Genomic DNA, 27,557 nt, shown 5'->3' on the forward strand with positions numbered 1-27,557 from the left:
GCGGGCCGGATATACGTGTTATCTTCTAAAGTGAGCCGCGTGGACACACTAAATATAATTTAAAGCGTTATAACTGCTCCTAAAGTGGCGCCGTTACCGTCAAACGATGTTCCGCTGTGGCCGTTAGCACACACGTCACGGCGGCTAGCTCACTGCGCAGGAGCAAAGCTTCTCCGTGTTTAGTTTATAACTTTAGGTCAACGCGGCTCCTCGCTGCGGCTGAGCAGACCGCTGTCATGGCTGCCTATCAACCGTAGCTCCAGAAAGGGGAATGTGTTTTAATGAAGGCAGTGATTAGCCACAGGCCTCAGTTAGCGCTCGCATGCTCGGCTGGTGAATAACCCGTCTTGTCCTGTTTCAGTACACGATGGGACGTGTGATCAGGGGACAGAGAAAAGGTGCGGGCTCCGTATTCAAAGCCCACATCCATCACAGGAAAGGTGCCGCTAAACTCCGTCACATCGACTTCGCCGAACGCCATGGCTACATCAAGGGGATCGTGAAGGTAAAGCTGGCTGCGCACTCGGAACAAGTTTTTATTATTATTTTTTTTAAGTCGTCCAACTTGTCAGTGAATGCAGACTGACGTGCTCTCTCTCTCTCTCTCAGGACATCATCCATGACCCTGGCCGTGGCGCTCCCCTGGCCAAAGTGGCTTTCCGTGACCCATACCGCTTCAAGAAGAGGACAGAGCTCTTCATTGCTGCTGAGGGCATCCACACTGGACAGTTCATCTACTGCGGCAAGAAGGGTAAGAGGGTTAGTAGTGGACTCTCCTAGATCAGATGAAGCCCCGACTGGTTCGAACTAACGCGCCGTCCCAGCGCTCACATTTGACCCAACGTGGTTCTAATGTGTCTGCAGTTGTATCGCTTGTACGCCATCAAGTGATGGATTTAGCCGATTGCTCCGAACACCCTTTCAAGGTTGTGTGACTGGATTGTTAGAATACCGACACAGCGGGTTCTTGTAAACTGGTGAAATTGAGGTCACGTTGACAATAAACATCCTTACTTGCGTTGCATGGAAGGGTGTGTGTTGCTTCAATGTGAAGCATGTGCCTTTTTACTATTTATCTTTTTATCCCACAGCTCAGCTGAACATTGGCAACGTCCTGCCCGTTGGCACAATGCCCGAGGGAACCATCATCTGCTGTCTGGAGGAGAAGCCCGGTGACAGAGGCAAGCTGGCCCGCGCGTCAGGAAACTACGCCACAGTCATCTCCCACAACCCCGAGACCAGGAAGTCCAGAGTCAAGCTGCCCTCAGGCTCCAAGAAAGTGATCTCCTCTGCCAACAGAGCTGTTGTCGGTAAGGATCCTCCATGTGTCTTGTGGTGCTAATGTTTCCTTGTTGACACTTTGTCATCACTGTGTAAATCAGCAGATTTGATGTTTTGAACTGAAGGGTATGAGTGTATCGGTGCAAATTCTGCCCTGTTTGTTACAGGTGTGGTTGCCGGAGGTGGTCGTATTGACAAGCCCATCCTGAAGGCTGGTCGTGCCTACCACAAGTACAAGGCCAAGAGGAACTGCTGGCCACGTGTCCGTGGTGTGGCTATGAACGTAAGTGAACACGAGCACACTACAATTATGTTTATGCTGCAAACCAGGTACCACTGATTTTATGAAGTCGACAGGAGGAACAGCAGACTGAAGTGAGAGGTGACATGTAGACTGGTGGCAATCTTGATTTTAGTGGGTGCGCTTATAAACTCATTTGGTTTATATTCTGCTATCGCTGGAATTTGAGTTGGTTGCGTTGCTCCCATCAAACGGCTTTATTCATCGGCCAAGTTCTGCAGTGTATCTGGAGAAAAGTTGAAAAGAAACCTCAGGGTGGAGAAAGGGATGTTTCACTGTCTTACAAGGTGTAAGCTTTAACATCTCGTGATTTATTATATGGCACACAAGTTCTCAATGGCTCTTGGGAACCTGTACATTTTTATCTTAGACGTTTTCAGATGTTGCGAATGTTAAATCGAGCATATTTTCAGTGCCTGTAGAGGTGTGAGCTGGTTCAGCTGCACGGTCAGACTGCTCGTCTGTGGAAGAGGTGCTGACATGAGGCTGTGGTCTTGACTAGAATCATGTTTTTTCTTAATTGGATGGTGCTGGTTTAACCCTTCTGAGTCCAAATCTGTCTCCATGTGAAGCACTTTGACTGTTTTAAAAATGGGACTCACTAAATGGAAGCTTGTTTGGCTCTGGGTTTCTGCAGCTAATGTAATTAATGCACAATCTCTGTAGAGCTGCAGTCTGGAAACGAAAGTACAGTATTAAAATGAATAGGAAGTTTTATTCTCTTGCTCGATGAGGATGCAACTGCAATAACAAATGATGGTTCCTCTGACTGACGTCCCTTCTTTTCCCTCTGCAGCCCGTTGAGCATCCCTTCGGTGGTGGTAACCACCAGCATATTGGCAAACCCTCAACGATCAGGAGGGATGCACCTGCTGGTCGCAAGGTCGGTCTCATCGCTGCCCGTCGTACTGGCAGACTGCGTGGAACAAAGACCGTCCAGGAGAAGGAGAACTAAATCTGACTTTCTTAATAATAAAAAAAGTGTTCAAAAATCTGTTCCCTTTTTTTAATTTCCAGGTCCATAAGCTGACAATAAGCCTTCACTCCAAACGTCATCGTATTGTGTGGCTGTGAATTATGAAAGTAATTGAACGCTGGTTCAATCCAGCTATTGTAAATGTTATCGGAAACTAGTCTAGTCAAAATGTTTGCAGAACACAAAAAAACACATTTCTGCTTCCAGATGGACAAAAGGATTTATTTACAGTTGTTATATGAAACATAGGTTGTTTTTTTGGCTGTTCAGGGCTATATATTTTACATTGAACTGGAAAACCAAACAAACTGCTGTTACAGCAGGTAATCGTACTGAGTATTGGTACATACAGCATAGACTGATACAGGACTTAACCTTTTATTATTTTTTATTACTAAACCAAACTAGCCTCGTGAAGGAATATTTAGGGAGGATTTCTTACACAAATATTTAAACTGGTCTGAGGGCGGGTCCTGTATCACGACAGCTGTCAGCCCTCGTGCCAATGCTGATTTGATAAGGCAGACCTTCCAAAGTATTTGGATATGCTTTTCAATTGCATGTTTCTGTGACCCACTCAGTGAGGGGATTGTTTTCATTTGAGACATGCAGGAAGCATTACATATTTTCTTGAAGGGTGCCCCACCTCCCTCGAGTTGAACGAAAGATGTGTCATCTATAATGCTGAGGCACTCCAAAGATGACCTTTCAAAACAAAAACAAGTCACAGCTGAAGCAGATATCTTGACTTTAGATTCGTAGTAGCTGCGTGTTGAACTCCAGAAATGGCGCTTCCTACATTTCCCATAATACAACAGTGGCAGGTACAGCTTCCAAAGGATGTATTGCAGGGTTGATGTCCCCGAGTTCAAAGCTTGCAGGCTGGTTTACAGTCACATTTACAGAAACTCAAATGACGCAACACTCAACCACTTTATTAGGTACACCAAGCTAAAACTAGCGGCCATAGCCAACTAACAGTACTGCAATATATCCGACCTTCATGAGTCATGTTCGGTTCTTAAGCACTTGGAAAAGTGTTGAACCTTGTTAGAGGATGTCGTTTGTAGCGCTGCTGAACTGAAGTACATTAGTCATTCCTGTGAGGTCTGATAAATGAGTTCAACTGGAGCACAAACTACATCCTCCAAAACAGAGTATTCAACTGCATTAGTTTTAGCTTGGTCTACCTAATGACCTCATCCCAAATTGTCAGATGCAGAAACAACAAACCACACACACACAACTTCCAAACTTGGTACAAAAAAATAAATAAAAAAGTCAGCTGCTTGTGCGTGTATAATTGCATGTTTTCTGGATGAACTCTGGTGTTGCTCGGCAGATGTTTGCCGGTCGTTGGCCACAAGTAAAAATGAGACACGGGCAAGATTCCATGTTCTTTATTTGCTAAGGGCGCAATGCTTTTTTTGTTATATTTCTGTGCACAAAAAACCTCACAAAGTGAAAGTCCACATCGCGACTGTAGCTCCAGAATTCAACGTCACACCATGGCCAAAACAAAAGTCGGCAAAAAACAGGGCGCAGAACTCTGTACAGTCAATATCTCCTTTAAAAATAACACAAGGACAAAAATGTTCCTCTTAAATCAAATTCTATTTTTTTTGTGAAATACAACAAAATAAATTCTATAAAATAAGAGCAAAATATTTAAATATAATACGATGGGCAGAATATTTTCATTTGCAGGAGTATTTGGTATGTTTTAGACAACAAAAAAAAAAGAAAAGAAAGAAAGAATTCCCAAAAAAAAAAAAAATACATGCATTCAAGTTACCAATTAAATACAGTATTTACTGATGTTTACCTTTTACTCCTACAGAATTACAAATTAGCTCAAGTTGCAACATGACTAACCAGCCGCTATTCTTACGGAACAACCCTGCTGTGGGACCTGTTCTCCGTGGAGCCCGGGGGGGCGAGGGTCTCCCCCGGGATCAGCCCCGTACACGGCCGAGACGCCGGACCGGCTCCACGGCAGAAGAGGCGGCCGACCGGCCAACAAGTCTGTCTACGACTAGGCTCTATTGAAGAGACAGAAGCAAACCACACAGTCTATTACACACCGGGACGGCCCGGTGCAGCGCTTCTGTTGCATATGTGTTTCATTTTTCAGAATTCCTAACGATGAAAGCCAAGCCGTCTATCCCGCCAAAAGAAACCCCCCAAAAAACGGACTGCCAAATGTTGAAGTTGGAGGATTATAATGTGCAATTGAAAAGCCACTTATTCATACATTGGTTCAAAATATCACCCTCATTGTAGATAGGGTAGATGAGTAGAAAAAAGAAAAGAAAAAAACAGAAAAGAAAAAAAACACCTAAGGGTAACAACACCCCTCTTGAGATGTGGATTAAGAACAGCTTTAGGTTGTTATGATCACAAGTCTTCCCTTGAGCTACACTATTCTGGTGAGAAGCCATGCTAAATGTTACAGCATATTAACTAGAGCTTCAAAAAGGATTGAATTAATTACCAGAAAGAAAAAAATAAAACAAATAAAACAAAAAAAGAAAGGCAATGAGTTTCAGAACAATGTTGCATCACTGCTTTTTCACATCAACCAAAACACCGTAAAAGTCCACCCAACCATTCCACATCTCACACTAAAACCAACCACAGCTCGTGAGTTGATTTGGCATGGGTCATAAGGTTGCCAAGGAGCTTAAGAATAATAATAATATAATTATGATAATAACAATGCGTCCTTCTACAGTTGAATGACCAGTTAACTGTCCGATGGCAGAACAAACTTTACTGCTGAGCATGGGTGATAAAACAAAGAGGAGTCGTTGTCTTCTTACAGTTTTTTTTGGGCATTTTTCTTATTTATAATATCCATTTTGTTTTTTGTGTTTTTTTTTTCTCCATATTATCTGCGACATCTCCCAAGAGCAAACCACACAGAGTTATGCTACCGGGGGATCTGAACAGTCAGAAACATTAACATACTATGTACACCTTTTCATCGTCAGCTCCGGGTAATCGGTTTTTCTTTAGTAGAACTCTTGTCCACTCCCCTCAGCAGGCCCCTGTCGACGGGCCAGGCAGCCCCAGGCCAGGGGAGAGCGCCGCCTAGAGGCCAACGGGAGATAGGAGGCTGGGAGCCCTGGCTCTGCACTGCCCTGGGGCCAGAGAGAGAGGGAGAGAAAGGAGAGAGAGGAGAGAGAGGAAGGAGAGATGGGGAGAGAGAGGGAGAGAGCGAGAGAGGAGAGAGAGGGGGGGAGAGAGGGAGAGGGGCGAAAGAGAGAGAAAGAGGGGCGCGACAAAGAGCTCTCTGTTGACCGAAGGATGAGAGGAAGGAGAGCGGGACGATGGATGCTTGAGGCACAGCAGAAGAGGAGAGAGGGGCCGTTACTCCTTAGGTGGGGCAGGCGCTGGGGTCGTGGAGGTGGAGGGTGTGGGGGCCGGGGCCTGCGCCGGGGCCTGCACCGGAACCTGGGTCGGGGCCTCGGTCGGGACCAGGGTCGGGGTCTCGGTCGGGGCCTGAGCGACCTCCTCGGAGCTCTCCCAGTTCTCTTGTGCTCGCGGGCCTGGACCGGGAGTCGGACCAGGGCCAGGGGATGGGGATGGAGAGGTCTGGGTGGGGCCCGGAGTCGGGGCAGAGGCAGGACCAGGACGCTGAGGGTTGTTCATGTGCTGCGCAGCAGGCCCGGTGTACGGCTGTCCATGGGGGTGGTTGTTCTGTTCGGGGGGCGGAAGTAAAAACACAACAGTTGAATTAAATACATTAAAACGCAACCTAAAATGTAATTAACCTAATGTGACGAATTAACTAATAATACTAACAAATACTGTATTAAAACTTAAAAAAACAAAAATAAATCCTCAAATAATATCTTTTGGCCATGGAGAGATCTAAAGAAGCTAACAGTAAACACAACAACCCCAAAAAGCCCACGAGGGAGGAAAGCAACCAGAAAGCGCTTCCGCAACCGCCGCCTGCCATTAGGGCGCCAGGCGGCGAGCGGGAGCCCTGACACGCTACCTGCTGAAACTGTGTGGTTCCAGGAGAGTGCGGGTACAGGGAGGTGTCCTCGGGAGGTGACGAGTCCTGATCGTCCGGCGCTTCCTGTTCGTCCGGCTCCTAAGCAGACACGAGATAGACATTATCGCAAATTACATTTCAACTGGGCTAATAGTTTTTAAAAAGGACTACGCTTTTATAGGAGAAAAAAAACACGTGCAGGAAATGATAGTGTGTACGCAACAGTGAGTGCAGTGTTACACTCCCGGGGTTGTGTGCGTGTGTTGGGGGGAGGGGAGAGGCCAACTGTGTTACGCTGGCGAGTAAATTAGGTTTTAATAGGAATTTAATTGTGTGTGTGTGTGTGTGTTATTTATCCATCAAGCTATTATCAATCAAAACATTTTTACTGCCTTTGAGATTTTTAAAATTTTAGACAAAAAGAGCCTATTAATACTTAGTATATAGGCTACGATAGTAGAACCAAGTCTCGCCTCACATTTGAAATGTTAACTGACCACTGAAGAATAGATGAGGCTAAGAGCTTTCCATCAGATGCTGGCGTTTGAGTTGGGGAGGAAGCAAATATTTGTAATAACATTTTTTTTTAAATAACTAAGTGCACTCGATTGAGCTGGAGGACCAGCTATGTCAGTGACGTGGCTTTAGGCGAATCACTGGGTCCGGGCAGCCGGACAAGCAGCTGTGTGCAGCTGCATTATACGACTCCTGGTGCCCGGCACTCTAAGTGGCGCCTCACCGGCAGCCTGTCCACCTGTTCCTTTACTCCGGACGGAGGGCGGCAATTTAGTTTTGAATTGGTCTTTAATCTTTGGTCACAATGCGTGTTGCCAGCACGCCATGTACGTGTACATCGTTTGAGAGGTTAACATACCAACAATTATACACATCAAGGTATATACTGCTCATGAAAACCGTTGACGACATAAAACTGCTCGGCAGTTTGTGGAGCCTTACTCAAACTTCCTGTATTTACGCAACACTTGCATCACATTAATGCATATAAATATTAAATAAAAAAGGGTACAAAAAGAAAATGGCTCAAAGTTGACAAAATGGGAAGAATCTATGAGGACACAATGCTTCTAGACTCTACCACTGATCACTTGTTAAGCTACAGGAAACTCTAAATTGTGCAACTCTAACTAAAAGTCACTGTGTTGGTGATCTAAACATTGGCCAACTGTTTATCATTTCTCTGCAGATTTCTTTAAGAAAAAAAGATTGGTTTTCATTTCCTTCCTTTATGTTGTGGTGCTTGGAAATACTGACCTTCCCCGGGCTTCCCTGAGTACACTTGAGCTGTGTATGGAATATTACAAGAGAAGTGTGTCACTTGACTGGATTTGTCAACATAAAAATACAAGCAACTTATTTTACATAACATTTTTTTATGCATTGTGAACTGCAGCCATGAATCAACATATTCAGCATATCAAACTTAGTCATAGCTATAGCTTAGGGTGGAAGTAACGTTTAACATGGCTTGTTGGAAACAATTAATGGCTCCAACTAATCTACTCAATGTCAAGATCTTTTAATTCACTCAAACATATTTAATGTATGCATGTTCTCCCACTTATTGTGCCTACAGCCCCGCAGCTTTATCCACTAACAGTTTGGCTCACTGGGCACCGCCACTGAGTGTGGAGGATGACGTATAACATGCATTGTAGTGTGTGTGTGTGTGTGTGTGTGTGTGTGTGTGAGAGAGATGGGGACAATGTCAATGCCATTTACCTCCTCGGGACAAAGTTCACAGGCCTTGGCAAGTGTCATTCGTGCGCTGTGCGAACGCTCCAGGAAATAGCCGTTGGAGGTCTCGTTGCTCTGAACTGGGGGGGACCAGTTGTTGTAGGTGTACTGGGGGTTCCCCGTGTACGGCCTCCTCTCCAGCTCGTCCCCCAACCACTCCACTGCCCACGTCCACTTCCGTTTCAGGTCACCATTGCTCTGTGTTTGCACAAGGAGGAAACGGTGACGCAAGAGGCACAGTTTTAACAGGAAATTTGACTTTCATAGTGGACAGAAAAGAATAAAACATGAACACGCGAGAGAGAGAGAGCTACATCGGGCCCTTAGTGTACCTGTAGGATTTGGTAAGCCACCGAGCAGTTGCTAAAGAGGGCCACCATGCACTTGATGCACTGGTAGGCCCGTTTCTGGTAGTGGTTCTTGGAGCGCTGGATGGTGTCAAAGAGCCCATCTCTGTCATCGGGAATGCCCTTCAGCACATTGTGGATCCTGTGCGAGCAAACAGGGAAAGGAGACATATAAACTTGGATCAAGGCCCCCCCCCCCCAAAAGTAAACAATGCAGTAATCGTCCTTTAAACACAGAGCCATTGGTCTTACCTGTGTGTCTGCCAAGAGTCCTCGATGAGCAGGATCTGTAGCAGCAAGTCCAGGTAAGGCCTCAGCTCATAGGTGTAGGAGTATGCCACCTGCACACACATAAAGTCTGAGGTCTGGCGGACACGTGCAAAGTGAGCCGCCTGCAGAATTCTAGTGGGTCGGAAATATTTACCTGCCAGAGCAGCTCACTGAGCACGGTGGAGGAGAACTGGGGGTTCTCCCAGCAGCTGAAGCGGAGCAGCTTCACCGTCTCCTCTGAGTTGCTGCAGTCCTCGATGATCTTCTTCACGTAGCTGGTCCTCACGAACAAGATCTCTGCCACCAGCTGCTGCACCGGCATCACCGGGGTCGTCAGGTTGGTGTCACCGTACGGGTTGGGGAGGGGTGGGTTACCTGGAGAGGGTAAATGGGGGTCGGGGGGAACTAAGAGTAAATATTCTGAATTGCATGTAGTTAGTAAAAAGGCAACAAAATAGTTGTTTTCTTCTGTCTGTCAATGAAAGCCCTCAGCTCCAAGCTCTGCCTGCACAATACAGAGGCTCAGAGAGCCGGGTTTCTCAGTCACTAGATCCTGAGAAAGGATGAAAATCGTCATCGGGCTCCAACTCTGCTGCCAGATTTATTACTGGCTCACATCTGCAGAGTTCTTATCAAATTTTTTGAGTGGCTGAAAAGTAAATTTAAAAAAAACAACTCACCATTAATGGAAGACTGCATGCGCGAGGAGACGTCACAGCAACGAACCAGCTGGGAGACCACGGTGTAGAGCTTGCCCAGCTCAGCGTACTGATACTTGATGGGAGGGCCGGGACCCTCGTCCAGAGCGACCAGCATGAAAGTAGCAGGGACGTTCAGCTTCAACAGCTGGGTCTTTTCTGCCAGGCCTGCAAATGGGGGAGGGCAGAATTTTGAGTGCCAAACTAATTATTCATTCCATTTTTACAGAAACCTTGCTCGTACGAGTTGCTGAGCAGCAGGTGTACGTGGCAGAGTGCCGCGCGCTCCTTACCCAGATTGGCATACATGACGAAGAGGTTGAAGTACTGCTGCAGGTGACGGCCGTGTTCAGACACCTCTCTTCTGAGCAAGTTGAGTACGGCTCTCAACAGGTGGTCACTTAGACTGAGGTTATCAGAGCCCTGATATACAAACATGGGGGAAAAACAAAACGGACACAAAGCAGCAGGGTTACAACAAGAAGCACAGGACCAGAAACCTCTCGGTGATCACCTGCGACGCAAGCTGCTTCAGGTATCTTCCAGAGCCCTAACCAAAAACATGCCCTGCCAAAGTCAGGCACCAACCTGAGTGGAGGGCCCGGGCGAGGCGGTGGGGGAGGGACACGGGCCGTCCTGCAGCGAGAAGTGAGCGATGAAGACTATGAGCTTGGCGAATGCGCCGCGGACCTCGGCACTCGGGCACTCGAGCAGGTACTCCGAGAACCGGTTGGGGTAAGCAAACAGGACCTTGTGTGCAAACCAATAGCGTACATTCTTACTGTGTCTCAGCAGGATGCAGAGGGCATCATACCTAGGAGGGGAGGACAAAGGAAATGTGGTCAGAGAGGAAGACAGAGAAACAAAAAACAAAACCCAAGAGGCGACGCTTACCAGTCGCTGGCAGGACCCCGTACTACTTTCTTGGTGTGAAAACCTGTGCTGAAGAGGAACCTAGCAGCCAGCTGAGCACTTATCATAGCAATCTCCTCTGCCTCTGGCAGAAGATGGTCTTGTCCTGATTAAAAAAGAAAAGAAAAAAAAGAGTGCAACCATTAACTAAACAGTGACAATTATTCTGTTAATTTGCTTATAAAGTACTCTTAACATGAGCCGACAATCTGTGACGCTTAAGCAAGAGATCAACATACAAAGCTATATTTAACTAGCTGTTGGATCAGATTACTGGATCGTCATAAACACGGACTACCCAGACGGAGGGTTAGCGTGACACACTTCCCTCTTTGTTTTCTCGCTCTGTCCTCCAGATTTGAAATAAAATCATAATGAGGTTATAAAGCAGACTTTACTTTCAGGGTGTTTATTTTGAAGGAAGTCTAATTTGTCTTTGGTCTCTCCAATTGGTAGACTAGAAATAAAATGTTACAAAGCCTTCACAGAAGCAAACCTCATTAAAGTATAAAGTAAAGCAGTCAGCACCTAACCCCATAATCCAATGTGCTGGAGGACACGAATAATGTGCTACATCTACATCTCATCATGAAGTGACGTAAAAGGCACTGAAAGACAGTACTTGTTCAATCCAGTATGAACTAAGATGAAGAGTGAAGGCTCAGAGGAGGCCAAAAAATAAATAAATCTATTTTACAACAATAGGTTTGCTGCTGCTGAAAAGCGTTTTTTTTTTTTTAAAGATGGAAACGTATCTCAACTGGATACAAAGTAGCAAACAAAACATACTGACATCTGCGCTCAAGCATCTTTGTCCCTGCGAAACATTACGGGGCTCTGGTTCCATTAATAATGCATTTACAGAGGTAGTGCATTTCTGGGAAGCCCGCAGTAAACGCCACTGACCACCAATTATTTCCACTGGGATGCTGCACATTTACATCACTTTAAATGTATATATTCTTCTTTTTTTCGACGAGCAGGCCTGAGATTTGTGATAAAATCATAATGTCTTTGAGAGGGAACCAGTGGAGCTACAACACAGACTTCATGAGTCATGACTGGAGGAGGGACACGGTTCTGTACACAACGCACATGAGGGCTGAACTAGTTTGTAGAACAAAGACATTTATACTTATTACTTGTGTGGTTAATGGTCTGTTAGTAGCTTATTTTATCTTCTTAATATGGCTTCTTATATTTTGTCTACAAGTTTATTCAGAGGTTTTCAACTTCCGTTGGCCATACCTGGTTAAATAAAAAAGTAAATATTTACCAGTACAATATCTGTCGTAACAGCCAGTATTTGTGTGCGTTTTTGTTGTAGTTTAGGTTTCAAATGTGCTTCTAAACAACACCTAGGGTTTGAGCTGAGGTGAACTGGATACCTTAATTCATTTAGTTGTAATAACTTGATATACAAAAATATATAATCCACAGAATGAATAGATTAATTAATTAGCAGCACACACACACACGCAGGAAAGAGCCATACCTGGAGGAGGGTTTAAATAGACACTGTTACAGGTCAGAAGTTTCTTAATGAACTGGAAATATTCCAGGCTGTATTGCATTCGGTTGTGCATGAATTGGACGTTCTGCTTGCGGACGCTGCACTCGATGACACCTGGCATCTTGACCTGATGCGGCTTGGTGGAGGAGATGGTCAACTCAGAGATGTATTTGACAAGCTCGCTGTCCTTGTCCAGTGAGTCCATGCGCTCATAGAATAGGATGTAGGCGTTCCACCAGCGCTTCTGCCTCCGGTACGACATCCTCTTCATCATATGGTCAAACACCTCGCCCATGTATTCCCCTCCGAAGCACTGGTTCTTCATCTCCTCCTCGTCGTCCATCTTGCACTCCGTCACGTCGCCGTCGTCGAACTTGTACCAGCGGTTCTTCTCACCGTCGCCCCCGTTCCTCTGGATTATGTAGGAATAGTAGTGTCCGCCACTGGCCTGGCCTGAGTGGACCAGCACTCCAACCAGGCGGTACTTGGAGCTGCCGGGAGGCGTGGGCTCGGAGGGTTCGTTCTGTTGGATCACTTGGTTCTCGGGGTTGACGTCGTCGCCCTCGAGCTTCGCCACGCCCGCCACCGTGTACGGCTCCATGTCCAGCTCCCTGGGGAACTCAAAGTAGTCGTTGAACTTGATGGCGCACTCCCTCTCCCAGTCGTAGTCAAAGCGCTTCAGCTGGATGGCCAGGACTGGCGGCAGCTTCTTTATCAGCAGGCGCTTCACTGTGTCCACCTGGCGAGGAGAGCGAACATAACCGGTTATCTCTCTTTGAACTGAGGGACAGCCATCAAAGCCCCTTCTAGTTTTTCCACCGCAGCTTATTAGCACATTCCAATATTGGATGCGGACCAGGTGGATGCTTCATTCTCACCTTCTTATTACACTTCTCACAGTGGTAGGCGTTAGCTCCCTCAAGAAGATCTCCCTTGACATACTGCTCCATGGAGTCCAACAGGTTCTGGTGGTTCCTGATGTCCACATTGAGAGTTGTGAACGACTCCTCGCACTCGTACCTGGCAACGCAAAAAACATCATTTGTAGCGTAACCAGAACCAGAGTTTATATTTCTGATTCTGTTTCCAGTGACCGAGCGCAAGAAAGACTGCACTCACCTGTGGGGGCATCCCTGACAGATCTTCTGGTCGGCGAAGGACCCTCCGAGCACCTTGCTCAGCATGGCGGGGTGGCCCAGGGCTTTCAGAGCTTCGTCCAGACTGTCCACCAAGGAGTTGAAAAACTCCAGGGCATCGTGCTGCTCCCGCAGATTCACAGGCTCACCCCATAACCTAAAACAGATGGTACAGAGATCAGACATCAGCGACTGCCAAAACAGGCAAATTGCTACAATTACTAAAAGTCTTTGAAATACCTGAACTGTTTCCAGAATCCCCTGGGGACATAGTACTGAAGTCTGGACGCAGCCAGGTGTCCAAAAATGACCTGCAGGTGGCGAAGTACCCCGATATTGTACTCCTTTCTGTCCTCTGACTTGCTGGAGGGTTTATCGTCAAACTGATGGTGGTAGCTGAACACCTCATCACGAGGATCAACGTTACTCTGTGGAGAGGAAACGCACAATGAAAAATTACTCGTATGTCTCTTGCTTCCACAGTTCGTTACTTTTTGCTACCGTATGTCATCGTGTTCATGGGAGAAACGAGACTAAAATAGTAGTTTGGGCAGAAGCTTTGCTCCACCACTGTACCTCGTTCTCTTGCTTCTCATCCCCCGACATGTCGTCATCCACATCGGTGCCTGTGCCCTCAATGGCCAGGATGCCATTGCGTATCGGAGGGATCATGTACAGCTGCTGAATGACGGAGTTCATATAACAGGTGGCTCCGGCATTCTTCAAACCCACGAAGCCTTTGTTGGGCCGCGGCCCCACCGGAGGCAGGTACTCCCATTCCGTCAGCGTCTCGCAACCTGAAAGCGGAGGGAAGAGGCAACACCCTCATGCACGATGTAGATTACGAGCCATCAAGTGAAATTGCCACACCGGTGTTTACATACCCAAGTAGTACATGTCAGTCAGGGTGTCGACCATTTTCTTGAGGTTGCGGACACATCCGACGGCCAGTGCAACCAGGAGCTCAAAGCCAGCGTTGATGGAAGCGGGGGTGCTGCACACTGGGATGGCCTGCTCTGTGGGGAACTCCCCACTCTTCATGTACTGCAGGTACACATTAGATGCCGGGAAGATGAAGTCGTCGATCAGCTCCTGGTCAAGAATAAGAGGGAGAAATATACGTTATGAGCAAAAAAAACTATTATCGCGGACGATGCCGACATTTTCAGTTGTGGTTTGTTTAACCTTGATGAGGTTAGCTCCTCCTTTCTCGCAGCCAATGTAATACTTCTTCTCTGGTGTCTGGAAGGCCAGAAGCTCTTTGGTAACCCCAAGGTGTCCCTCCAGGATGGTCTCCTCCACACCGGTCTCCCCCGTCCTTTTAACCTCATCCTTAGGAATGAACAATTTTTGTGTGTCATCAACTCTGCCCCCACACTAAACTAAATCGATTCAGAAGGAAGCGGAACACAAACAAATCAGATGAAACATGTGATTGACATGTGATAGTTTTACCCTGATCCGTTTCAGCCAGTCGATCTCGTTGTTGAGCAGCACCTCAGCATTTGGCAGGTTGATGTTGCTGTTATACGCATAGTTCAGAAGGTGTCTGAGTAAGGTGAAGTAGTCTCCAGCGTGTTTGGCTCTCTCCTTGGCCGTACTCTGGACACGAACAACTTGAAATTAGGATCTTGCGGGCAGTTAACTGTTCCGATTATTATGAAGCATCACTACAGACAAATGATAGTCTTAAAGAACACAAGGCAATAGCTACTAACCCCTAGCACGGTGAAGAGGAGGGTGATAAAGAAGAGGAGGGGTCGATGGCCCATACAGCACCGAGTTGCCATCAGGAAAAACTGCTCCTGGGCCATTTGACGCACAGATCTGTGAAACACAAAGGACGACGTCACCGTCACGATATCCTGTCAGAGCTACGAAAAGGCTGGAGTTGAGGACATCTCCGCGATGCGAGTCAGTAGATTCCTGGTGTACTTACTTGCTGTGGCAGTGTAGCAGCAAGTCAATAATGAAGGTCTGCCATGCCTTCTCCTTGCTGAGTGTGTCCAGAGCCGTGGGCATGAGGGCGAAACACAGTGTCATCACCTCCAGGGCCTCGCAACACACCTGCTCATCTTCCCCATCTGGCTCCTTAGCTGCATTTGTCTAACGAGAAAAAGGAACAATGAAAGCCATTATGCAAAATTACACAGCGTAGCAATTTTTTACATTGCTAATCCCTTGAAAGTCCACAAAGCCCATCAAGAGCTCTTTGTCTCTTGGTTGTACATTGAGCTCTTTACTGTCCTGCCTCCTAGCTTCCAAAACAGTCTCCACCCATTATCCTCCTGCTTCCTATCCAGCTTAGACCGTTTTTCTAAGTTAAGTGAGCTCCATTCAACTCACAAAGAGCAACATTCAAAAGGGAACTTACCTTCTCGTATATCTTGCTGATTTCTTCATTTGAACTGAAGACGAGCTGCACTGTGCCACAGCCTGATGCCCACACTATTTTCTGCACCGCTCGGATCACACAGATGTCTGGGATGTACTTCGATGCCTGGAAGAAATTCTGGTGAAAAAGGTAGTCCCATAAGATTGTCATCTAACAACATGGTGCCAACAAAAGCCTATTCGCAATAAAACAAATTACCGTTGCTAGTTTACTGTATTCTATTCTTACAAACCTCTATCCATTTCCTTACATTTTCTGTGACCTCATCAGAGATCTGTTGGGCTAAGCGGATGGCTACGTTGCGCAGCATGCATTCTGAGGCCGGGTTAGGGATGTTTTGCAGGGCACTCTGGAGGACCAGGGCCTGGTCATGAGTGGCCTGATTGATCTGTAGAGGTAGTTGATGGCGGTGTGGAGAAAGATAAAACAACATGTCAGAGATGCCAGTCAAGTATGAAAGAGCCAGTCATACAAAGAGGTGTGTGTGTGTGTGTGTGTGTGTGTGTGTGTGTGTGTGTGTGTCCTAACCGGTGAGACAGGAATATTTCCTTCGGCATTGGGCTGGCAGGCCTCGGCCACGGCCTTCACATGCCCAAAGCCTACGGCGGTGAGGAGGAGCTTGGCGATCTTTAGCGCATTGAGGTAAGCACCGCGGCGTGTCTCCATGTCCGCTGAAGGGAGGAAGTTGTTCCTGGTGAGCATGCTCAACACCAGGGGCAGCCCACCGCTCTTCAAGAAGTTGTACTGGAAGTCGCTGGCGTCCTCGCCCAGAGTGGCACTGGCTGGCATCAGCAAAGCATAAACAACCTGGAACATGGGGAAGAAAAGCGTGAACCTTTTTGTATAGATCAACAGACATGGGACCGAACCCTTTGGCCTGTCTCACACCAGGATCAGTGGTATATCCTGGTTTCTTTGTTAAAAAACAGGAACTCTCTGCTAAAACACCAATCAACCCACAATAACTGAATACTACTTCACGGGCCAGTCAAGAGAATGGAGAGAAAACAACAAAGAAAACATGGTTACCAGGACAACGCTATATATCACAACTTGTGTAGCAATAGCACACTGGGACCCACCTCAATGAGGTAGAGCACTTGTGAGGGTGAGGGTCCGAAGAAGCGCGAGTCCAGTGAGGGACTGAGGCTGTTCTCACCGAGCTTGGCATGGTCCAGACACACAGCTCGCAGATTCTCCACGGTGGTGTTGTCTAACGGGGGAACACAACGAACACACAATGAACATCAGCTGTGTGTCTGGCTGTGTACGTTTTCATCAAGGGAAGCGGCTAAATAGTAATAATACTCCACAGGTGCATGTATACCTGGTGGCATGAGTTTCATGAGAACTCGAGCTCCATCTCTGAGTAGTGGCATGTTGAGGTTGCAGCCCAGGTCGGCCACCTGCCACAGGAAGGAGATGTATCGCAGATGCAGCGACATGATCTGTGAAACAGGGCAGAGGGCGTTCACATACTGGTCAACACACGTGACTTAAACGACTGCTTTGTTTATTCAGGGATCAGAACACAGATTGACAACTTTCTTGCAAAATGTTGCCACGTTTGGGGTTCGTGCTGCGAGCTACTCTGAGTGAGAAAGAGTGGGCTGGATTTTAAAAAAAGGTAGAACACTTTTAAATGTGCTGTAAACTCACCACACCAGGAAGACAGCTCTCCACTTCAGGGTTAGGGCCATCGCTGTAGTGGTTGCCGTGGTTACCAGGGGAGCCAGTGGATGAGTCAGATGAGCTGTCTGGGCTTGAAGGCATGTTGGCACTCACCTGGGTCAGCTTGGCCGTGATCAGCTACATTTAAAAAGAAATGACAGCGAGTGAATTCTGATCTAAAGTGAACCATTTGATGTCGACAAAGCGGTTCGGATCATTTAGTTTAAAGAGTAAAAACATAAGAGGCAACACAGCACATTCAACAAACAGACTTATTTACTTTAGCAAAAGACCAACAACAGTCCAACGCTCTCACCGTTTTGTCCTTCAAATTGAGCTGCCCAATCAGCTTCCTGTCATCAGCTGGGTCAACAACCTCTCCACCAATGAAGAGCTCAATCTTGGTGTGCGCGGCATTGGCTTTGATCCTGTTGAGGATGCCACGCCGGACCGAACCGATTGTGTCATTGGTGTGTGACCAGATGTCCAAGTCATCCACCTGACGCCCCTGGTTGGGGAAGCGGACGATCAATGTGATATGCTTCCCTCGGAAGGCTCTGCAAGAGAGAAAAGGGAAGACGGGTTGCCTTGAGGTTTCAGTGAAGGAGCTTGAGGAATGATAATTAGTGACCTGTATAAAAGATGACTGTAGTCTCTGGGTGGGCAACAATGTTGATTGCGTGTATTCTTGTGGCTGTACCTTGACATAGGCAGTATAGTCCTCTCCTCGTGGTAATCGCTGTCACACTCGTTGATGTACTCTTTGAGTACGGTGAGAACTCGCACCATGCGGATAGCCTCCTGACGGGCGCAGTTGATGCTGTCTTTGTCTCCATCTAACACACACAGCGTGTCGTAGGACGCCTTCAGGCGGTCAAAACAGGACTGGATGAAATCTTCATGAATTTCAACCTAAAAAAGGGAAAGGAAACGGGTACGACGATGAAGAGCAACTTATCATACGCCCAATGATTTTTAATCGGTTTGAGTTAACCTCTGTACAGGATCATGTTTGTTGACATATGCATCTGGACAGGAAGGAAACAAGAACTAGAAAAGAGACAAAAAGCCCACACAAAAGCAGTTTAAACCTCTGCTCTACCTGAAACAGAACGGCCAATGTACCTGATTGACTTGTAGTTTTGGTCCGAGGTTGGTGTAGATCTCTTTCAGCAGGTCTATGGCTCGGCTGGCGATATCGTCGCTTCCTTGAATTACCACCTGGGTGGGAGAGAAGAGAAAATAGAATCGAGTCACACTCAGAGCTGAGAGCTCGTTTTCCATGCAGACATGTCTGTGGCGCTCTGAAGCCTTTTAGAAAAAGAAAAAAAAGAGCCTCATTATCGCCCACTCAGAGCAGAAGAGGGGGGGGGGGGGGGGGGGGGGGGGAGGGGGGGAATCACAAAACTCAGTTTGGATTGTAACACGGTTTAAAATCAGCAGAAAAGAAATGTAATAAAGAACTTTTGGAGATGCCCCAATCACATTTCTTTTTACAGCCGACACGATTTGGCGAACGTTTATAATCCATTTGGGCTCGAGACGATTATTTTTCACCAACATCTAGAGAAATAATTTAAACAGTGTCAAACTTGTTTTGCTTTGTCAGTCTTCTATAGTGGTTATTTGCATTAAATACTTCCCTCTCTAATATATGTATATTGCTGTGAAAAAAAATTATTAATTATATTTTGACCACAACTTTGATATACCATCACCAAAATCACCCATAATGTAACTCACTGTCCACTCCTTTTTGTTGATGCAATTCCTACCTCAATGTACATCAGTGACACCCTGCAGAGCATCTTTTGCTCACATGTGCACCATTCCATCAAAGCTTAAGTTATGTCAGAGCAGAGAGTGTAAGTGTAATGTGAGCACGACCAATCACAGTTACATTTATTCACAAACAAATGATACAATCCAGGCCCCAATAGATCAAGGCTTTGAGAATAAGTGCATCATCACCCAGTTCTACCCGACTCAAGTGCCACAAAATTTCCAGCTGCATGAAGCACCGTAGCAATTACAAATGTTTTGAAAGCCAGCGAGACAGTATATTAGGTGGAATATGTATTCTCGGAAGAGGTCGGTCTTCAAGAATTGCATTAGTTTATGATGGGATTCTGCTGACTGAACCGGGTTTGGTCTCAGCAGGATCACACTGCAACTGGTCATGCAGTCAGAACTAAATCCTACAAATATCTCTGGTGTTTCACAAAAAAGGTTATTGTTGCTCCTCTGATACACACAAACTTAAAAATGATCCAACCAGAAACTTTTAAAATCCATCCAGGATTTAGTTGGTGCTCAAGGTTACTAAACTGAGATCTCTTTTTCAATTTTGAATGTTTCCTTAAAGTTAATTAAAAAGTATATAGCATAAAAAGAAAAGAAAGCCTCCCTCCCCAATAAACACACAGTTTGTAAGTGCCCATTGCATCGTTGCTCCTCACCCTCCAGAGGTAGTCCAAGCCGATAAGTTCCAGGTCATCCATCATGTAGGCCCTGCGCTTTGCCACCAGCTTGCCCTCCCTGCAGTTGACAGCCTTGAAGAACCTTTCGAAGCATTTCATGCCATTCTCCGTCAGCAGGGACGGGTCCAACTGCAGAACGTTGTTCTCAAAAAAGTCCTTATTGATGTCTGGGTCCAGGTCTGGTTCATCACCCATCAGCTTGGAGTACCTATTGAGTGGCATGAGACAAAAACTAATAATTGTATAAAAAAATAATAATAATAATAATAATGCTTTCAGCCTTTAAAAATGCAAGCAATAAAATTCAGCTGAGAAGAAATCAAATCCTACTGTACCATTTGAAGCAGGCCTCACGGTCGCAAAGAAACACTGCATTCTCAGCCAGACACTTCCAGATCTGTTTGGCCTGAGGGGCACAAAGCCACAGCTGACCGTCTTTTAGCAGGAACCTGGCAAAAAGACAAAACCAACAGGAAAATCAATAGCAGACACTGGTGGCCAGAAGGTTAACGAAATATGCTTGTGAAGTTAATTTAGTTCATCCATGACTGAATTCATAATAGCTGGTGGGGTGACGTCACTAGGTACCACTTGCTCCTCCCTAATTATCCACAGTTGACCTTGAACAAGGTACTTCAAATTGAGTGGCTCAGTAGCTAGAAGACACGACTGTGGATGTAACGTGTAGCTGTTACAAAAAGGACGATGACAGTACGTTTAGCAATGCAGCCGATTTAAGTCCAGCCGTGTTTAAGGCAGAATATGATTGATTATTAAGGGTTTTATATCCGTATTCCTTCTATTCGTAGTTGTGAGCTCAGCTCTTAGTAGAATGTGAGATATGGTACCTCAGGAAGTTGAGTCGTTCCTGTACTTCCTGCACGTGGCTGTAGCGGCTTCCTGGTCTGACCGTCTGAGGGTCAAACTCAGCCTGTTCTTCTGTAAACGCACACATACGACCAGTCAGACTGCAGACAGTGCACATCCCCTACCCAACTGCTGTACCAACAGGATGCTATCCGTGCCCCCCCACCCCACCCCTGACAACGTACCTTTGGAGAACTGCCTCATGGTCTCCATGTAGGCCGAGAGGTTCTCGGCCACCAGGGTGACCAGAGCGTGGTTATGCTGCAGCTGGTTGATCAGGTCGTGGCGGTAAAACACATGAGGACTTCGCTGAGTTTGACTAAGGAAAGAACAGCAGGGGGAGGGGAAGTTGTCAGGGGGACAAAAAAAACAAAAAAAAAACAGAAATTTGCTGAGGAAGCAAGGAAGACTAAAAAACAAAGTGAGAATGAAGCTGACACACAATTGAACACAATTTCTGATAATAAGAAACATAGCATGACTGGTTTCTCTTTTAAAAATTTTTTATCAGCGATATTAAGAAAGCAGCGTTTGGTGTATGTGTGTGTCATAGAATAACCAGCGGAAGAAGTCATATCATGAAAGGCTATTTCCTGCCTTGATTTCCACAAAAAAGGAAGGTTTATTTGGCTTGAAAACTAAACTCAAAAACCAGATCAGCTTGAACTCTATGCTGAAGATAGTCACATGGGAATCTGCTACACCTTAAAATATGTTTCAATTGCCAATGCAAACATAAAATTAATTAAAATAAAATAAAAAGAGTTGGAAAAGATTTATTAAAATTCAGGAGTTGCATTCAGATTCCAGTTTACCATCAGCAAGGAGCTGGATTATTCTGAATAGTGCTACCTGCTTTTTAAAAACACATTGTGGTGCTACTACATTTCCAGTCCCATACTATTATTATGCGTTTGAGTGGGTTCAAGGCATGAAATACCCTTGATACTTTTGCCTTGAGTGATTTGTGCTGAAAGGAGCTGGCATCAGGAAGAATGGGGCTCCATCTCAAAGGACCTTTCATTTAGTTGTGCAACGGTCTCAATTAAAATGAATATTCTGTGCATGCACTATGGCTTGTGTTCAGTAATGACAAACTGCACAGGAACTCCCTCAAAGTGCCTCTGGAGAAATGATGCATATCAGATATTATACCAAAGGTGTCGGTGTTTTAGAAGCGATGGTAACGACGCCTCATACTAGTGTTTGGAATTGGCTTGCATTCAGAAACAACACCGTGATTTTATCAAGGCTATTTTTTTTTAGATAAAATGGTCATTTTGATTATTATTAATTAATATCCAATATTAGGAAAGGCCTATTGTATTTTATTATATTTGATTGTGACCACAGCGTTTTAGCGTTTTTGTCCTATTAATGACACCAGTGTGATTATTCTAGAATTTAAAACGGGAGCACAACTTGTATGAATTTGTCTCAGTGACACTCTGAGGTCTATTTTGAGGGGAAATTGGACGGCAGAAATAGGAAGTTGTAAATGGATTCTTTATTATCAAGTTTGACTAATTATTCGCACAATTTAAATCATCTTTAGGTACGTATGTAGGCAATATTTTTGTATAATTATCATTCATTCTAAATATGATTTAATATTAAATAATTTGTTTTAATTACTTGTGTATATTAATTTTAATTACTGACAGGCCGAATGACTGACCTAATAAATGAATGCGAAATTTCCTATAGCTTTTACCGGTGGTTTGGTCCTATTGATCAACGCTCTGTTTGTCTTGAGGCCCTGAAGGTCAAGTGCAACAAAAAATGTGATGGATGAGCGTCTGGGTTGCCACAGTTTCCCCGTCCCAAAAAAAGATCTGCAGCTTATTGCTTGGCGATCAGAATACTAACATCTTGTCCATTGCTCGACTGAACTACACGTGTGCAGGACTTTGAACAGGAGATAAGATGAGGTGTCAGTCATTTGAGATGAAACCCAAGAGAGAATTGCATAAGCGGATTCATGTCAGAGATTTACATTTTATATAATAAATATATCATAAACATGTTCAAAGAGAAAGTCAGACTTGACGTGAAACAGAAATAGGTAGAACCCTGGAATTAGCACTCAACTTACCCCACTAAGTTCGTTTGTATGTTAATTGGCATTTTCTTTCTGAAAAACAACAGGCATGTATACTACATGTTTTCTACATGGACTAGAAAAAAGCACTACTTCAAATTTGCGAATAATGCTAAACAATATGAATTCATATCATTCTTACAATTCTTTCACAAATGTTTCACATGCTAAGGTAATGCTTATGTTTGTATAAATCTCTCTACAGTTCCCTGGCAACATGATTGACTGACAGAACAATTGGAATGGAGCTAACCCTACGCTTCTCATCAGCATGTATAGCAAATAACACAAACTAACTTTTGATATCTACAAGCTAGCTATGAGACTAGACAGGTACCTAGCTAGTCGGCTAAAGACAGAAATGGCATTTTGACTGGATGATGTGATTGTTCGGCACGGGCTTGGAGTAGTTTAAGTTGGACCTGCGCCTATAGACCATCTCTGTTTAGCTGCAGTTGCAGAGTTAACTTTGTTGCAGTATAACACATTAAGGAAGTGTACCTTTCAGTTCAGTGAACTGATAAGAAAGTGTGCATCCATTGCCCCAAACCACCCCTATTCCTAACCAAAGAAATAAACCAAGTAGCCAAATATCTGTAAATCTTGATTGAAGGCGCCACACACAGGACTTGCGATGTTTTAAGAACATACAAAACAGTCAACGTCGGAAGCTAAATTTGGCTCTATATTCAATCGAAGAAAAAGTCGTAAATTGTGTGTGCATCGCCCAGCCACTGGTCAGCACTGATGGTTAATTCGTGCACCGGGATGAGTTGCAGAGGACAATCGTGATGTTATCGTGCAATGATGTGACACTAAACTGCAGGTCCACTTACTCTCTTGGGCGCCAAGCGAAAGAGTTCGACATGCCTCGGTCTTGTGCAAATGTGATTAAAATGCCAGTTGGCCAAAATTAAGTGAATGTGAAGGTCACAGGTCTTGTCGCTTTCCTAGTGGGTGTTCATGCATTATGTGCAAAATACAGATTAATAATTCAGAATAAAGCACTCTAAGACTACGTTAGATAAACACTTCAAACCTGCCGACATCAGAATCATCCTGTACACGTTCCTGTAGTGTAAAGATCACTTACCTAAGGTTTTGAGGGGCTTCTCCAAAGAGGCTACAGATTTCTCTGATTTGCTTCAGGGCAGGGATCACCCATTTGTCATTGGTTCGTAGCTCCTCTATGAAGCGATCTATCCACTGAATCTTCTGTGTGTCTCTGTCCTGTGGGTGAAAATGTAAATATGGTCAGTATTTTTGCGTAAAGGAAGCTGGTATTTGTGTGCATGCCATTTAACTTTGAACAAATTCACCAACATGCACCTGTGAGCAACTGTAATCTAATATTTTGATGTGAGCACTAAGTGCCTGGTCCATGATGTCTACAGGCACGTCATCGCTGTGCGCCAAGTTCCACAGCAGGTTGAGGACCTTGTGGGCCATCACCCCATCCTTATCGTCCTCGGCCAAGCGCCGGATGAGTTCCAGCAGTTTTTCCCGCTGCTTCTTGCTGGCGTTGGTCCAGCTTGCCTGCACAAGAGGAACCACTAAGTCCAGGGGTTAAGGCGCATGCAACGGTATGTTGTTGCGATATTGTGAAACAAACCCCTTTTGTGATTCATGATAGAGTTATCAGTCTGACGCTTACTCACCTTGAAACAGTCAAAAAGGTGATCGAGCTGCTCGGGTGAGAAGTCCCACGCCAGCTTGGCCAGGAGGTCGTGGACGTTCTTCACGATGGCCTCATGCTTACCGGCCTGCGGACAAAACAACCCGACTGTCACAAAAACACTTCCGACATTCCCCAGACACCCCGGCAGTGTCAGGGATACGATATTATGAGATGTGGACAACTGTCAATTTGACTAGATTTGTGTTGTGAGAGTGAGCCGTGATTCGTAGCACGGATGTTCTTCTGGAAATAAAAAGGTAACAGATTCACATTTGAACTTTGATGTTACGTCGCGTTACTCTCTGTTCCAAAAGGTCAAAATCCCAGCGACTCCAGTAACTCGCACCTCTGCCGATGATTTACCGCGGACTCATCGTTCACTACTCTTAACCTGCAAGCGACAACATCGCCGAGTGCTTTGCCCGTGCTCTGAGGTGGATATTCTGTACCTTTTTAAATTGGGTTTAAAATGCATATTATGAAAACAAAAACACTCGAAGGCTGAATAAACACTTCCAAGCAGCGGTTACGCCGCGAGACCAAGCTAAGACGAGCAGCTGCCCAGAGCCGGTGCAGACGTCTGCATAGATGATTAAAATGAGACGTTCGATTGAGAAACACACCTGATACAGTGGCAGTCTAACCTTTATAGTTAACGCACCTTTCTAGATATTGAACTCCCTTACAGACTAAACAATTATTTATAAGATTGATACTTTTGAAAAAATATTTAAAAGTTTGTTGCAGTGTACCTGTGCCGCCCAGATGTTGTCCAGATCCTGCATTGTAAGAGCTTTTTCTTTGATAACGAAGCGGAGGATCTTTTCCAGTTTCTCTACGTACTGCGGCTGATGCAAACTGTCCCTCAGCACAATGGACAGGATGTGGTTCTGCTGGATCCACTCCTGACGCAGGACAAGAGGTACATTTTAGAGGGAGAAATCTTCTTTTTTTTTTTTAAGCACAGCGCAAGTCGAGAACTGAGCATACCGCCATGCGCTCCGCAGTCAGCCACTCCTCCTCTTCAGGGTTATGCCGATGAGTGTAGTAGGACACACTGGAGATCACCTTGTTGACTTCGTTTAGTGCATTCATTTTGCCGTTAAAAGAAGAAATTTGCAATAACCTGGGGATGAAAATAGAGAATTAATTTAATGAATATCAAATCAGAATAAAGGTGTTTAATGATGACTGCACTATAATGTTAATAAAACTCTAATAATACCATGATATGTTAAGCGTTATGGATATTTAGGTTTCTCTCTCTCCGATGACTCAATAAAAAAGGCATGATCTTTCGGTACTTACCTAAGAATCATTTTTAATCTAAAAATCTCTAAATTCTTCACGGTCTCCTCCTGCCCTGGTACGCGAGAAGCCAGATTCTTCAGAGACTTGATTATCATGGACAGTGCGTCGTTTTTGGCTTCATTCTTGGCCTCTTTCTTCAGCTCCTCATCCGTGAGGTTCTCTAGAAACTGGGGAACCATCTCGATGACTGGAAGGAAGTACTTCTTTACCGTGTGCAATGTGAGGAACTCGTAACACTGGCCAAAAGGCCTGTAAACACAAGGGGAAACAAAACCAGGATCAGCATTGCACCGACGGCACACCGGACAAGTTGCAGAATATTGCTCTCGGGGAACAGCGGCCTCACTTGATAAGTGCAGCGATGATCTGGACGTTCAGTGCTTGGCCGCTCATGAAGCGATCGTGCAACATTTGAAACCCGTTTAACGTGCCAAATTTGTTTATTAAGTCCACCAACCAGCCCTGTGAAAAACAAAATAAACGTCACGTCACATTGAGACATATTTTTCCTCCATCTCTGAAAAAGTCAGTTTTCCTTTTTGGGGTTGTTTTGCAGTGTTGCAAACAAACGTTGCCAATTCTGGTGTAGCAACTTTTCGTGCAGGATATTTCCCCGTTGAATCAGGCTTTCAATGCCTAAAGCCGTGCATACGCATATGTTTTTATGTAGAACAGCCAATAGGAATGCCCCTAACTCTGAAATGACCTGTGATTGGCCAAAGTCGACAGTCAGACTCGATATTCTAAAGACTGAAGCAGAGCCGGAAGCCGGTGCACAAGTCTAGTTTTCTAGACAGGGTATTGCGTAATTTTTGTCCAATGATGCAAAAAAAAAAGAGAACTGCCTACCCTAGCTTTAACTTACGAAAAAAAAATTAACAAATTTCTTGATTTGATTTTATCTTCATACGACCAAATAATTCCAAGCATGCAAAACAATATTTTCATGCACTATTTTTCCATTTGAAAAAGAGATAAACTCTCTAAAATGTTTTCATTTGAGAAAGAGATACAACAAGCTTCACCTGACAAGAAATGTAACGTTTGCTTTGTAGCCAATAAATAAATACTTTTAAGCTAAAAAAGAAAAGTGACTTAATATTCCCAGAGCTACCCTAAGTAGTCCTGGGCCCCCTGCCAACAAAGGCAGACAGGCAAGCAGTGCTGCAGTACTGTTCATGCTGACCCAGTGCCCACGCTGGATTCATCACTTTTTACTACAAAATCCTATTCTCCAGTGTATCCACCTTCTCTTTAATGCAATCTGTTTTCTGACACATGCACACAAGTGTCCGATGGACTGCGAGTTCCATATAATTCCAGAGGGATTCTCTTTGTTCCATGAGGACCCCGAGGGTGAGACTACACACAATGCAGGGCAAAAAGTCTTTTCTAAGAATAAGGAAGAAAGAGTCTACGATGACTCATTAAACTGGTCGGACATCATATTAAAAAGGAGCACGATTTTAAAGTTTGGTGGGGACTCACCTTAGGAGAGCGCGGGTCCGGTGGTCGGGCGAAGAGCTCGTCATCGGCCATCTGTGCTCCAGCGGGGACAGTCTCAGAGGGCCGTGTGCCGTTGTAGATGTGGAACTTGCAGTGAGGGTTGGTGGCCATGGCCAGTAGCTCCAGTAGAGGGAACCAGTCCTGAGAGAGCTTGGCAACACACAGCTCCACCAACCGGTGTGTGTTATTGATGATACACCTCTGTGAGACAAAGGTTGTAGGTAGATTTGGATAATAAATAAAAAATAGTGAAAGACAAAAACAAAAGTTTAGAACATTTAAAAAACAATGCTGTGATCGACGTCTGTTTCGGAACAATAACCTTCCATTCTGACCTTAAAATTCAGCGTTTC

General features: G+C 45.2%; 2 protein-coding genes across 8 annotated transcripts in view; one reads left to right on the forward strand and one right to left on the reverse strand.

The window, feature by feature from the left end:
• The first annotated feature begins 318 nt into the window (after window positions 1-318).
• Window positions 319-2,576, forward strand: rpl8 (ribosomal protein L8). The gene is made up of 5 exons (XM_034561367.1): window positions 319-505; window positions 610-751; window positions 1,092-1,310; window positions 1,449-1,564; window positions 2,379-2,576. Exons 1-5 carry the CDS (start codon window positions 368-370, stop codon window positions 2,535-2,537), a joined length of 774 nt encoding a protein of 257 aa, XP_034417258.1. The 5' UTR covers window positions 319-367; the 3' UTR covers window positions 2,538-2,576.
• A 1,366-nt stretch (window positions 2,577-3,942) lies between these two features.
• The window catches only part of usp9 (ubiquitin specific peptidase 9), a 33,221-nt gene continuing 9,606 nt past the window's right edge, over window positions 3,943-27,557 (reverse strand). For 3 of the 7 annotated variants that reach the window (XM_034561360.1, XM_034561359.1, XM_034561361.1), the window contains exons 6-48: window positions 27,187-27,405; window positions 26,045-26,160; window positions 25,696-25,947; window positions 25,378-25,513; window positions 25,140-25,292; window positions 24,368-24,472; window positions 24,039-24,245; window positions 23,803-23,939; window positions 22,704-22,742; window positions 20,794-20,927; window positions 20,590-20,680; window positions 20,077-20,190; window positions 19,721-19,949; window positions 18,387-18,482; window positions 17,962-18,173; window positions 17,578-17,818; window positions 17,250-17,399; window positions 16,918-17,038; window positions 16,673-16,803; window positions 16,119-16,397; window positions 15,841-15,978; window positions 15,570-15,707; window positions 15,135-15,301; window positions 14,914-15,022; window positions 14,651-14,797; window positions 14,381-14,527; window positions 14,080-14,287; window positions 13,772-13,992; window positions 13,436-13,623; window positions 13,179-13,352; window positions 12,938-13,079; window positions 12,042-12,798; window positions 10,529-10,652; window positions 10,223-10,448; window positions 9,928-10,057; window positions 9,617-9,802; window positions 9,091-9,311; window positions 8,919-9,007; window positions 8,652-8,808; window positions 8,305-8,517; window positions 7,837-7,866; window positions 6,565-6,663; window positions 3,943-6,260 (exon numbers count right to left, since the gene is read on the reverse strand). In XM_034561360.1, coding sequence (XP_034417251.1) covers window positions 5,931-6,260; window positions 6,565-6,663; window positions 7,837-7,866; window positions 8,305-8,517; window positions 8,652-8,808; window positions 8,919-9,007; window positions 9,091-9,311; window positions 9,617-9,802; window positions 9,928-10,057; window positions 10,223-10,448; window positions 10,529-10,652; window positions 12,042-12,798; window positions 12,938-13,079; window positions 13,179-13,352; window positions 13,436-13,623; window positions 13,772-13,992; window positions 14,080-14,287; window positions 14,381-14,527; window positions 14,651-14,797; window positions 14,914-15,022; window positions 15,135-15,301; window positions 15,570-15,707; window positions 15,841-15,978; window positions 16,119-16,397; window positions 16,673-16,803; window positions 16,918-17,038; window positions 17,250-17,399; window positions 17,578-17,818; window positions 17,962-18,173; window positions 18,387-18,482; window positions 19,721-19,949; window positions 20,077-20,190; window positions 20,590-20,680; window positions 20,794-20,927; window positions 22,704-22,742; window positions 23,803-23,939; window positions 24,039-24,245; window positions 24,368-24,472; window positions 25,140-25,292; window positions 25,378-25,513; window positions 25,696-25,947; window positions 26,045-26,160; window positions 27,187-27,405 — 7,503 coding nt within the window. In that variant the 3' untranslated portion in view covers window positions 3,943-5,930. The remainder of the gene's footprint in view (window positions 6,261-6,564; window positions 6,664-7,836; window positions 7,867-8,304; window positions 8,518-8,651; window positions 8,809-8,918; window positions 9,008-9,090; window positions 9,312-9,616; window positions 9,803-9,927; window positions 10,058-10,222; window positions 10,449-10,528; window positions 10,653-12,041; window positions 12,799-12,937; window positions 13,080-13,178; window positions 13,353-13,435; window positions 13,624-13,771; window positions 13,993-14,079; window positions 14,288-14,380; window positions 14,528-14,650; window positions 14,798-14,913; window positions 15,023-15,134; window positions 15,302-15,569; window positions 15,708-15,840; window positions 15,979-16,118; window positions 16,398-16,672; window positions 16,804-16,917; window positions 17,039-17,249; window positions 17,400-17,577; window positions 17,819-17,961; window positions 18,174-18,386; window positions 18,483-19,720; window positions 19,950-20,076; window positions 20,191-20,589; window positions 20,681-20,793; window positions 20,928-22,703; window positions 22,743-23,802; window positions 23,940-24,038; window positions 24,246-24,367; window positions 24,473-25,139; window positions 25,293-25,377; window positions 25,514-25,695; window positions 25,948-26,044; window positions 26,161-27,186; window positions 27,406-27,557) is intronic. The other 4 variants (XM_034561362.1, XM_034561365.1, XM_034561364.1 and 1 more) reach the window with 4 other exon arrangements.

Source organism: Cyclopterus lumpus, chromosome 21, assembly GCF_009769545.1.
Source record: "Cyclopterus lumpus isolate fCycLum1 chromosome 21, fCycLum1.pri, whole genome shotgun sequence".
Lineage (NCBI taxonomy): Eukaryota > Metazoa > Chordata > Actinopteri > Perciformes > Cyclopteridae > Cyclopterus > Cyclopterus lumpus.

Bases quoted from the DNA above. Each gene is read 5' to 3' on its own strand.
- rpl8 (XM_034561367.1), top strand. From the start codon at position 368: ATGGGACGTGTGATCAGGGGACAGAGAAAAGGTGCGGGCTCCGTATTC. The intron at 1,311-1,448 runs GTAAGGATCCTC...TGTTTGTTACAG, and splicing joins TGCCAACAGAGCTGTTGTCG to GTGTGGTTGCCGGAGGTGGT. The intron at 1,565-2,378 runs GTAAGTGAACAC...TTCCCTCTGCAG, and splicing joins TCCGTGGTGTGGCTATGAAC to CCCGTTGAGCATCCCTTCGG.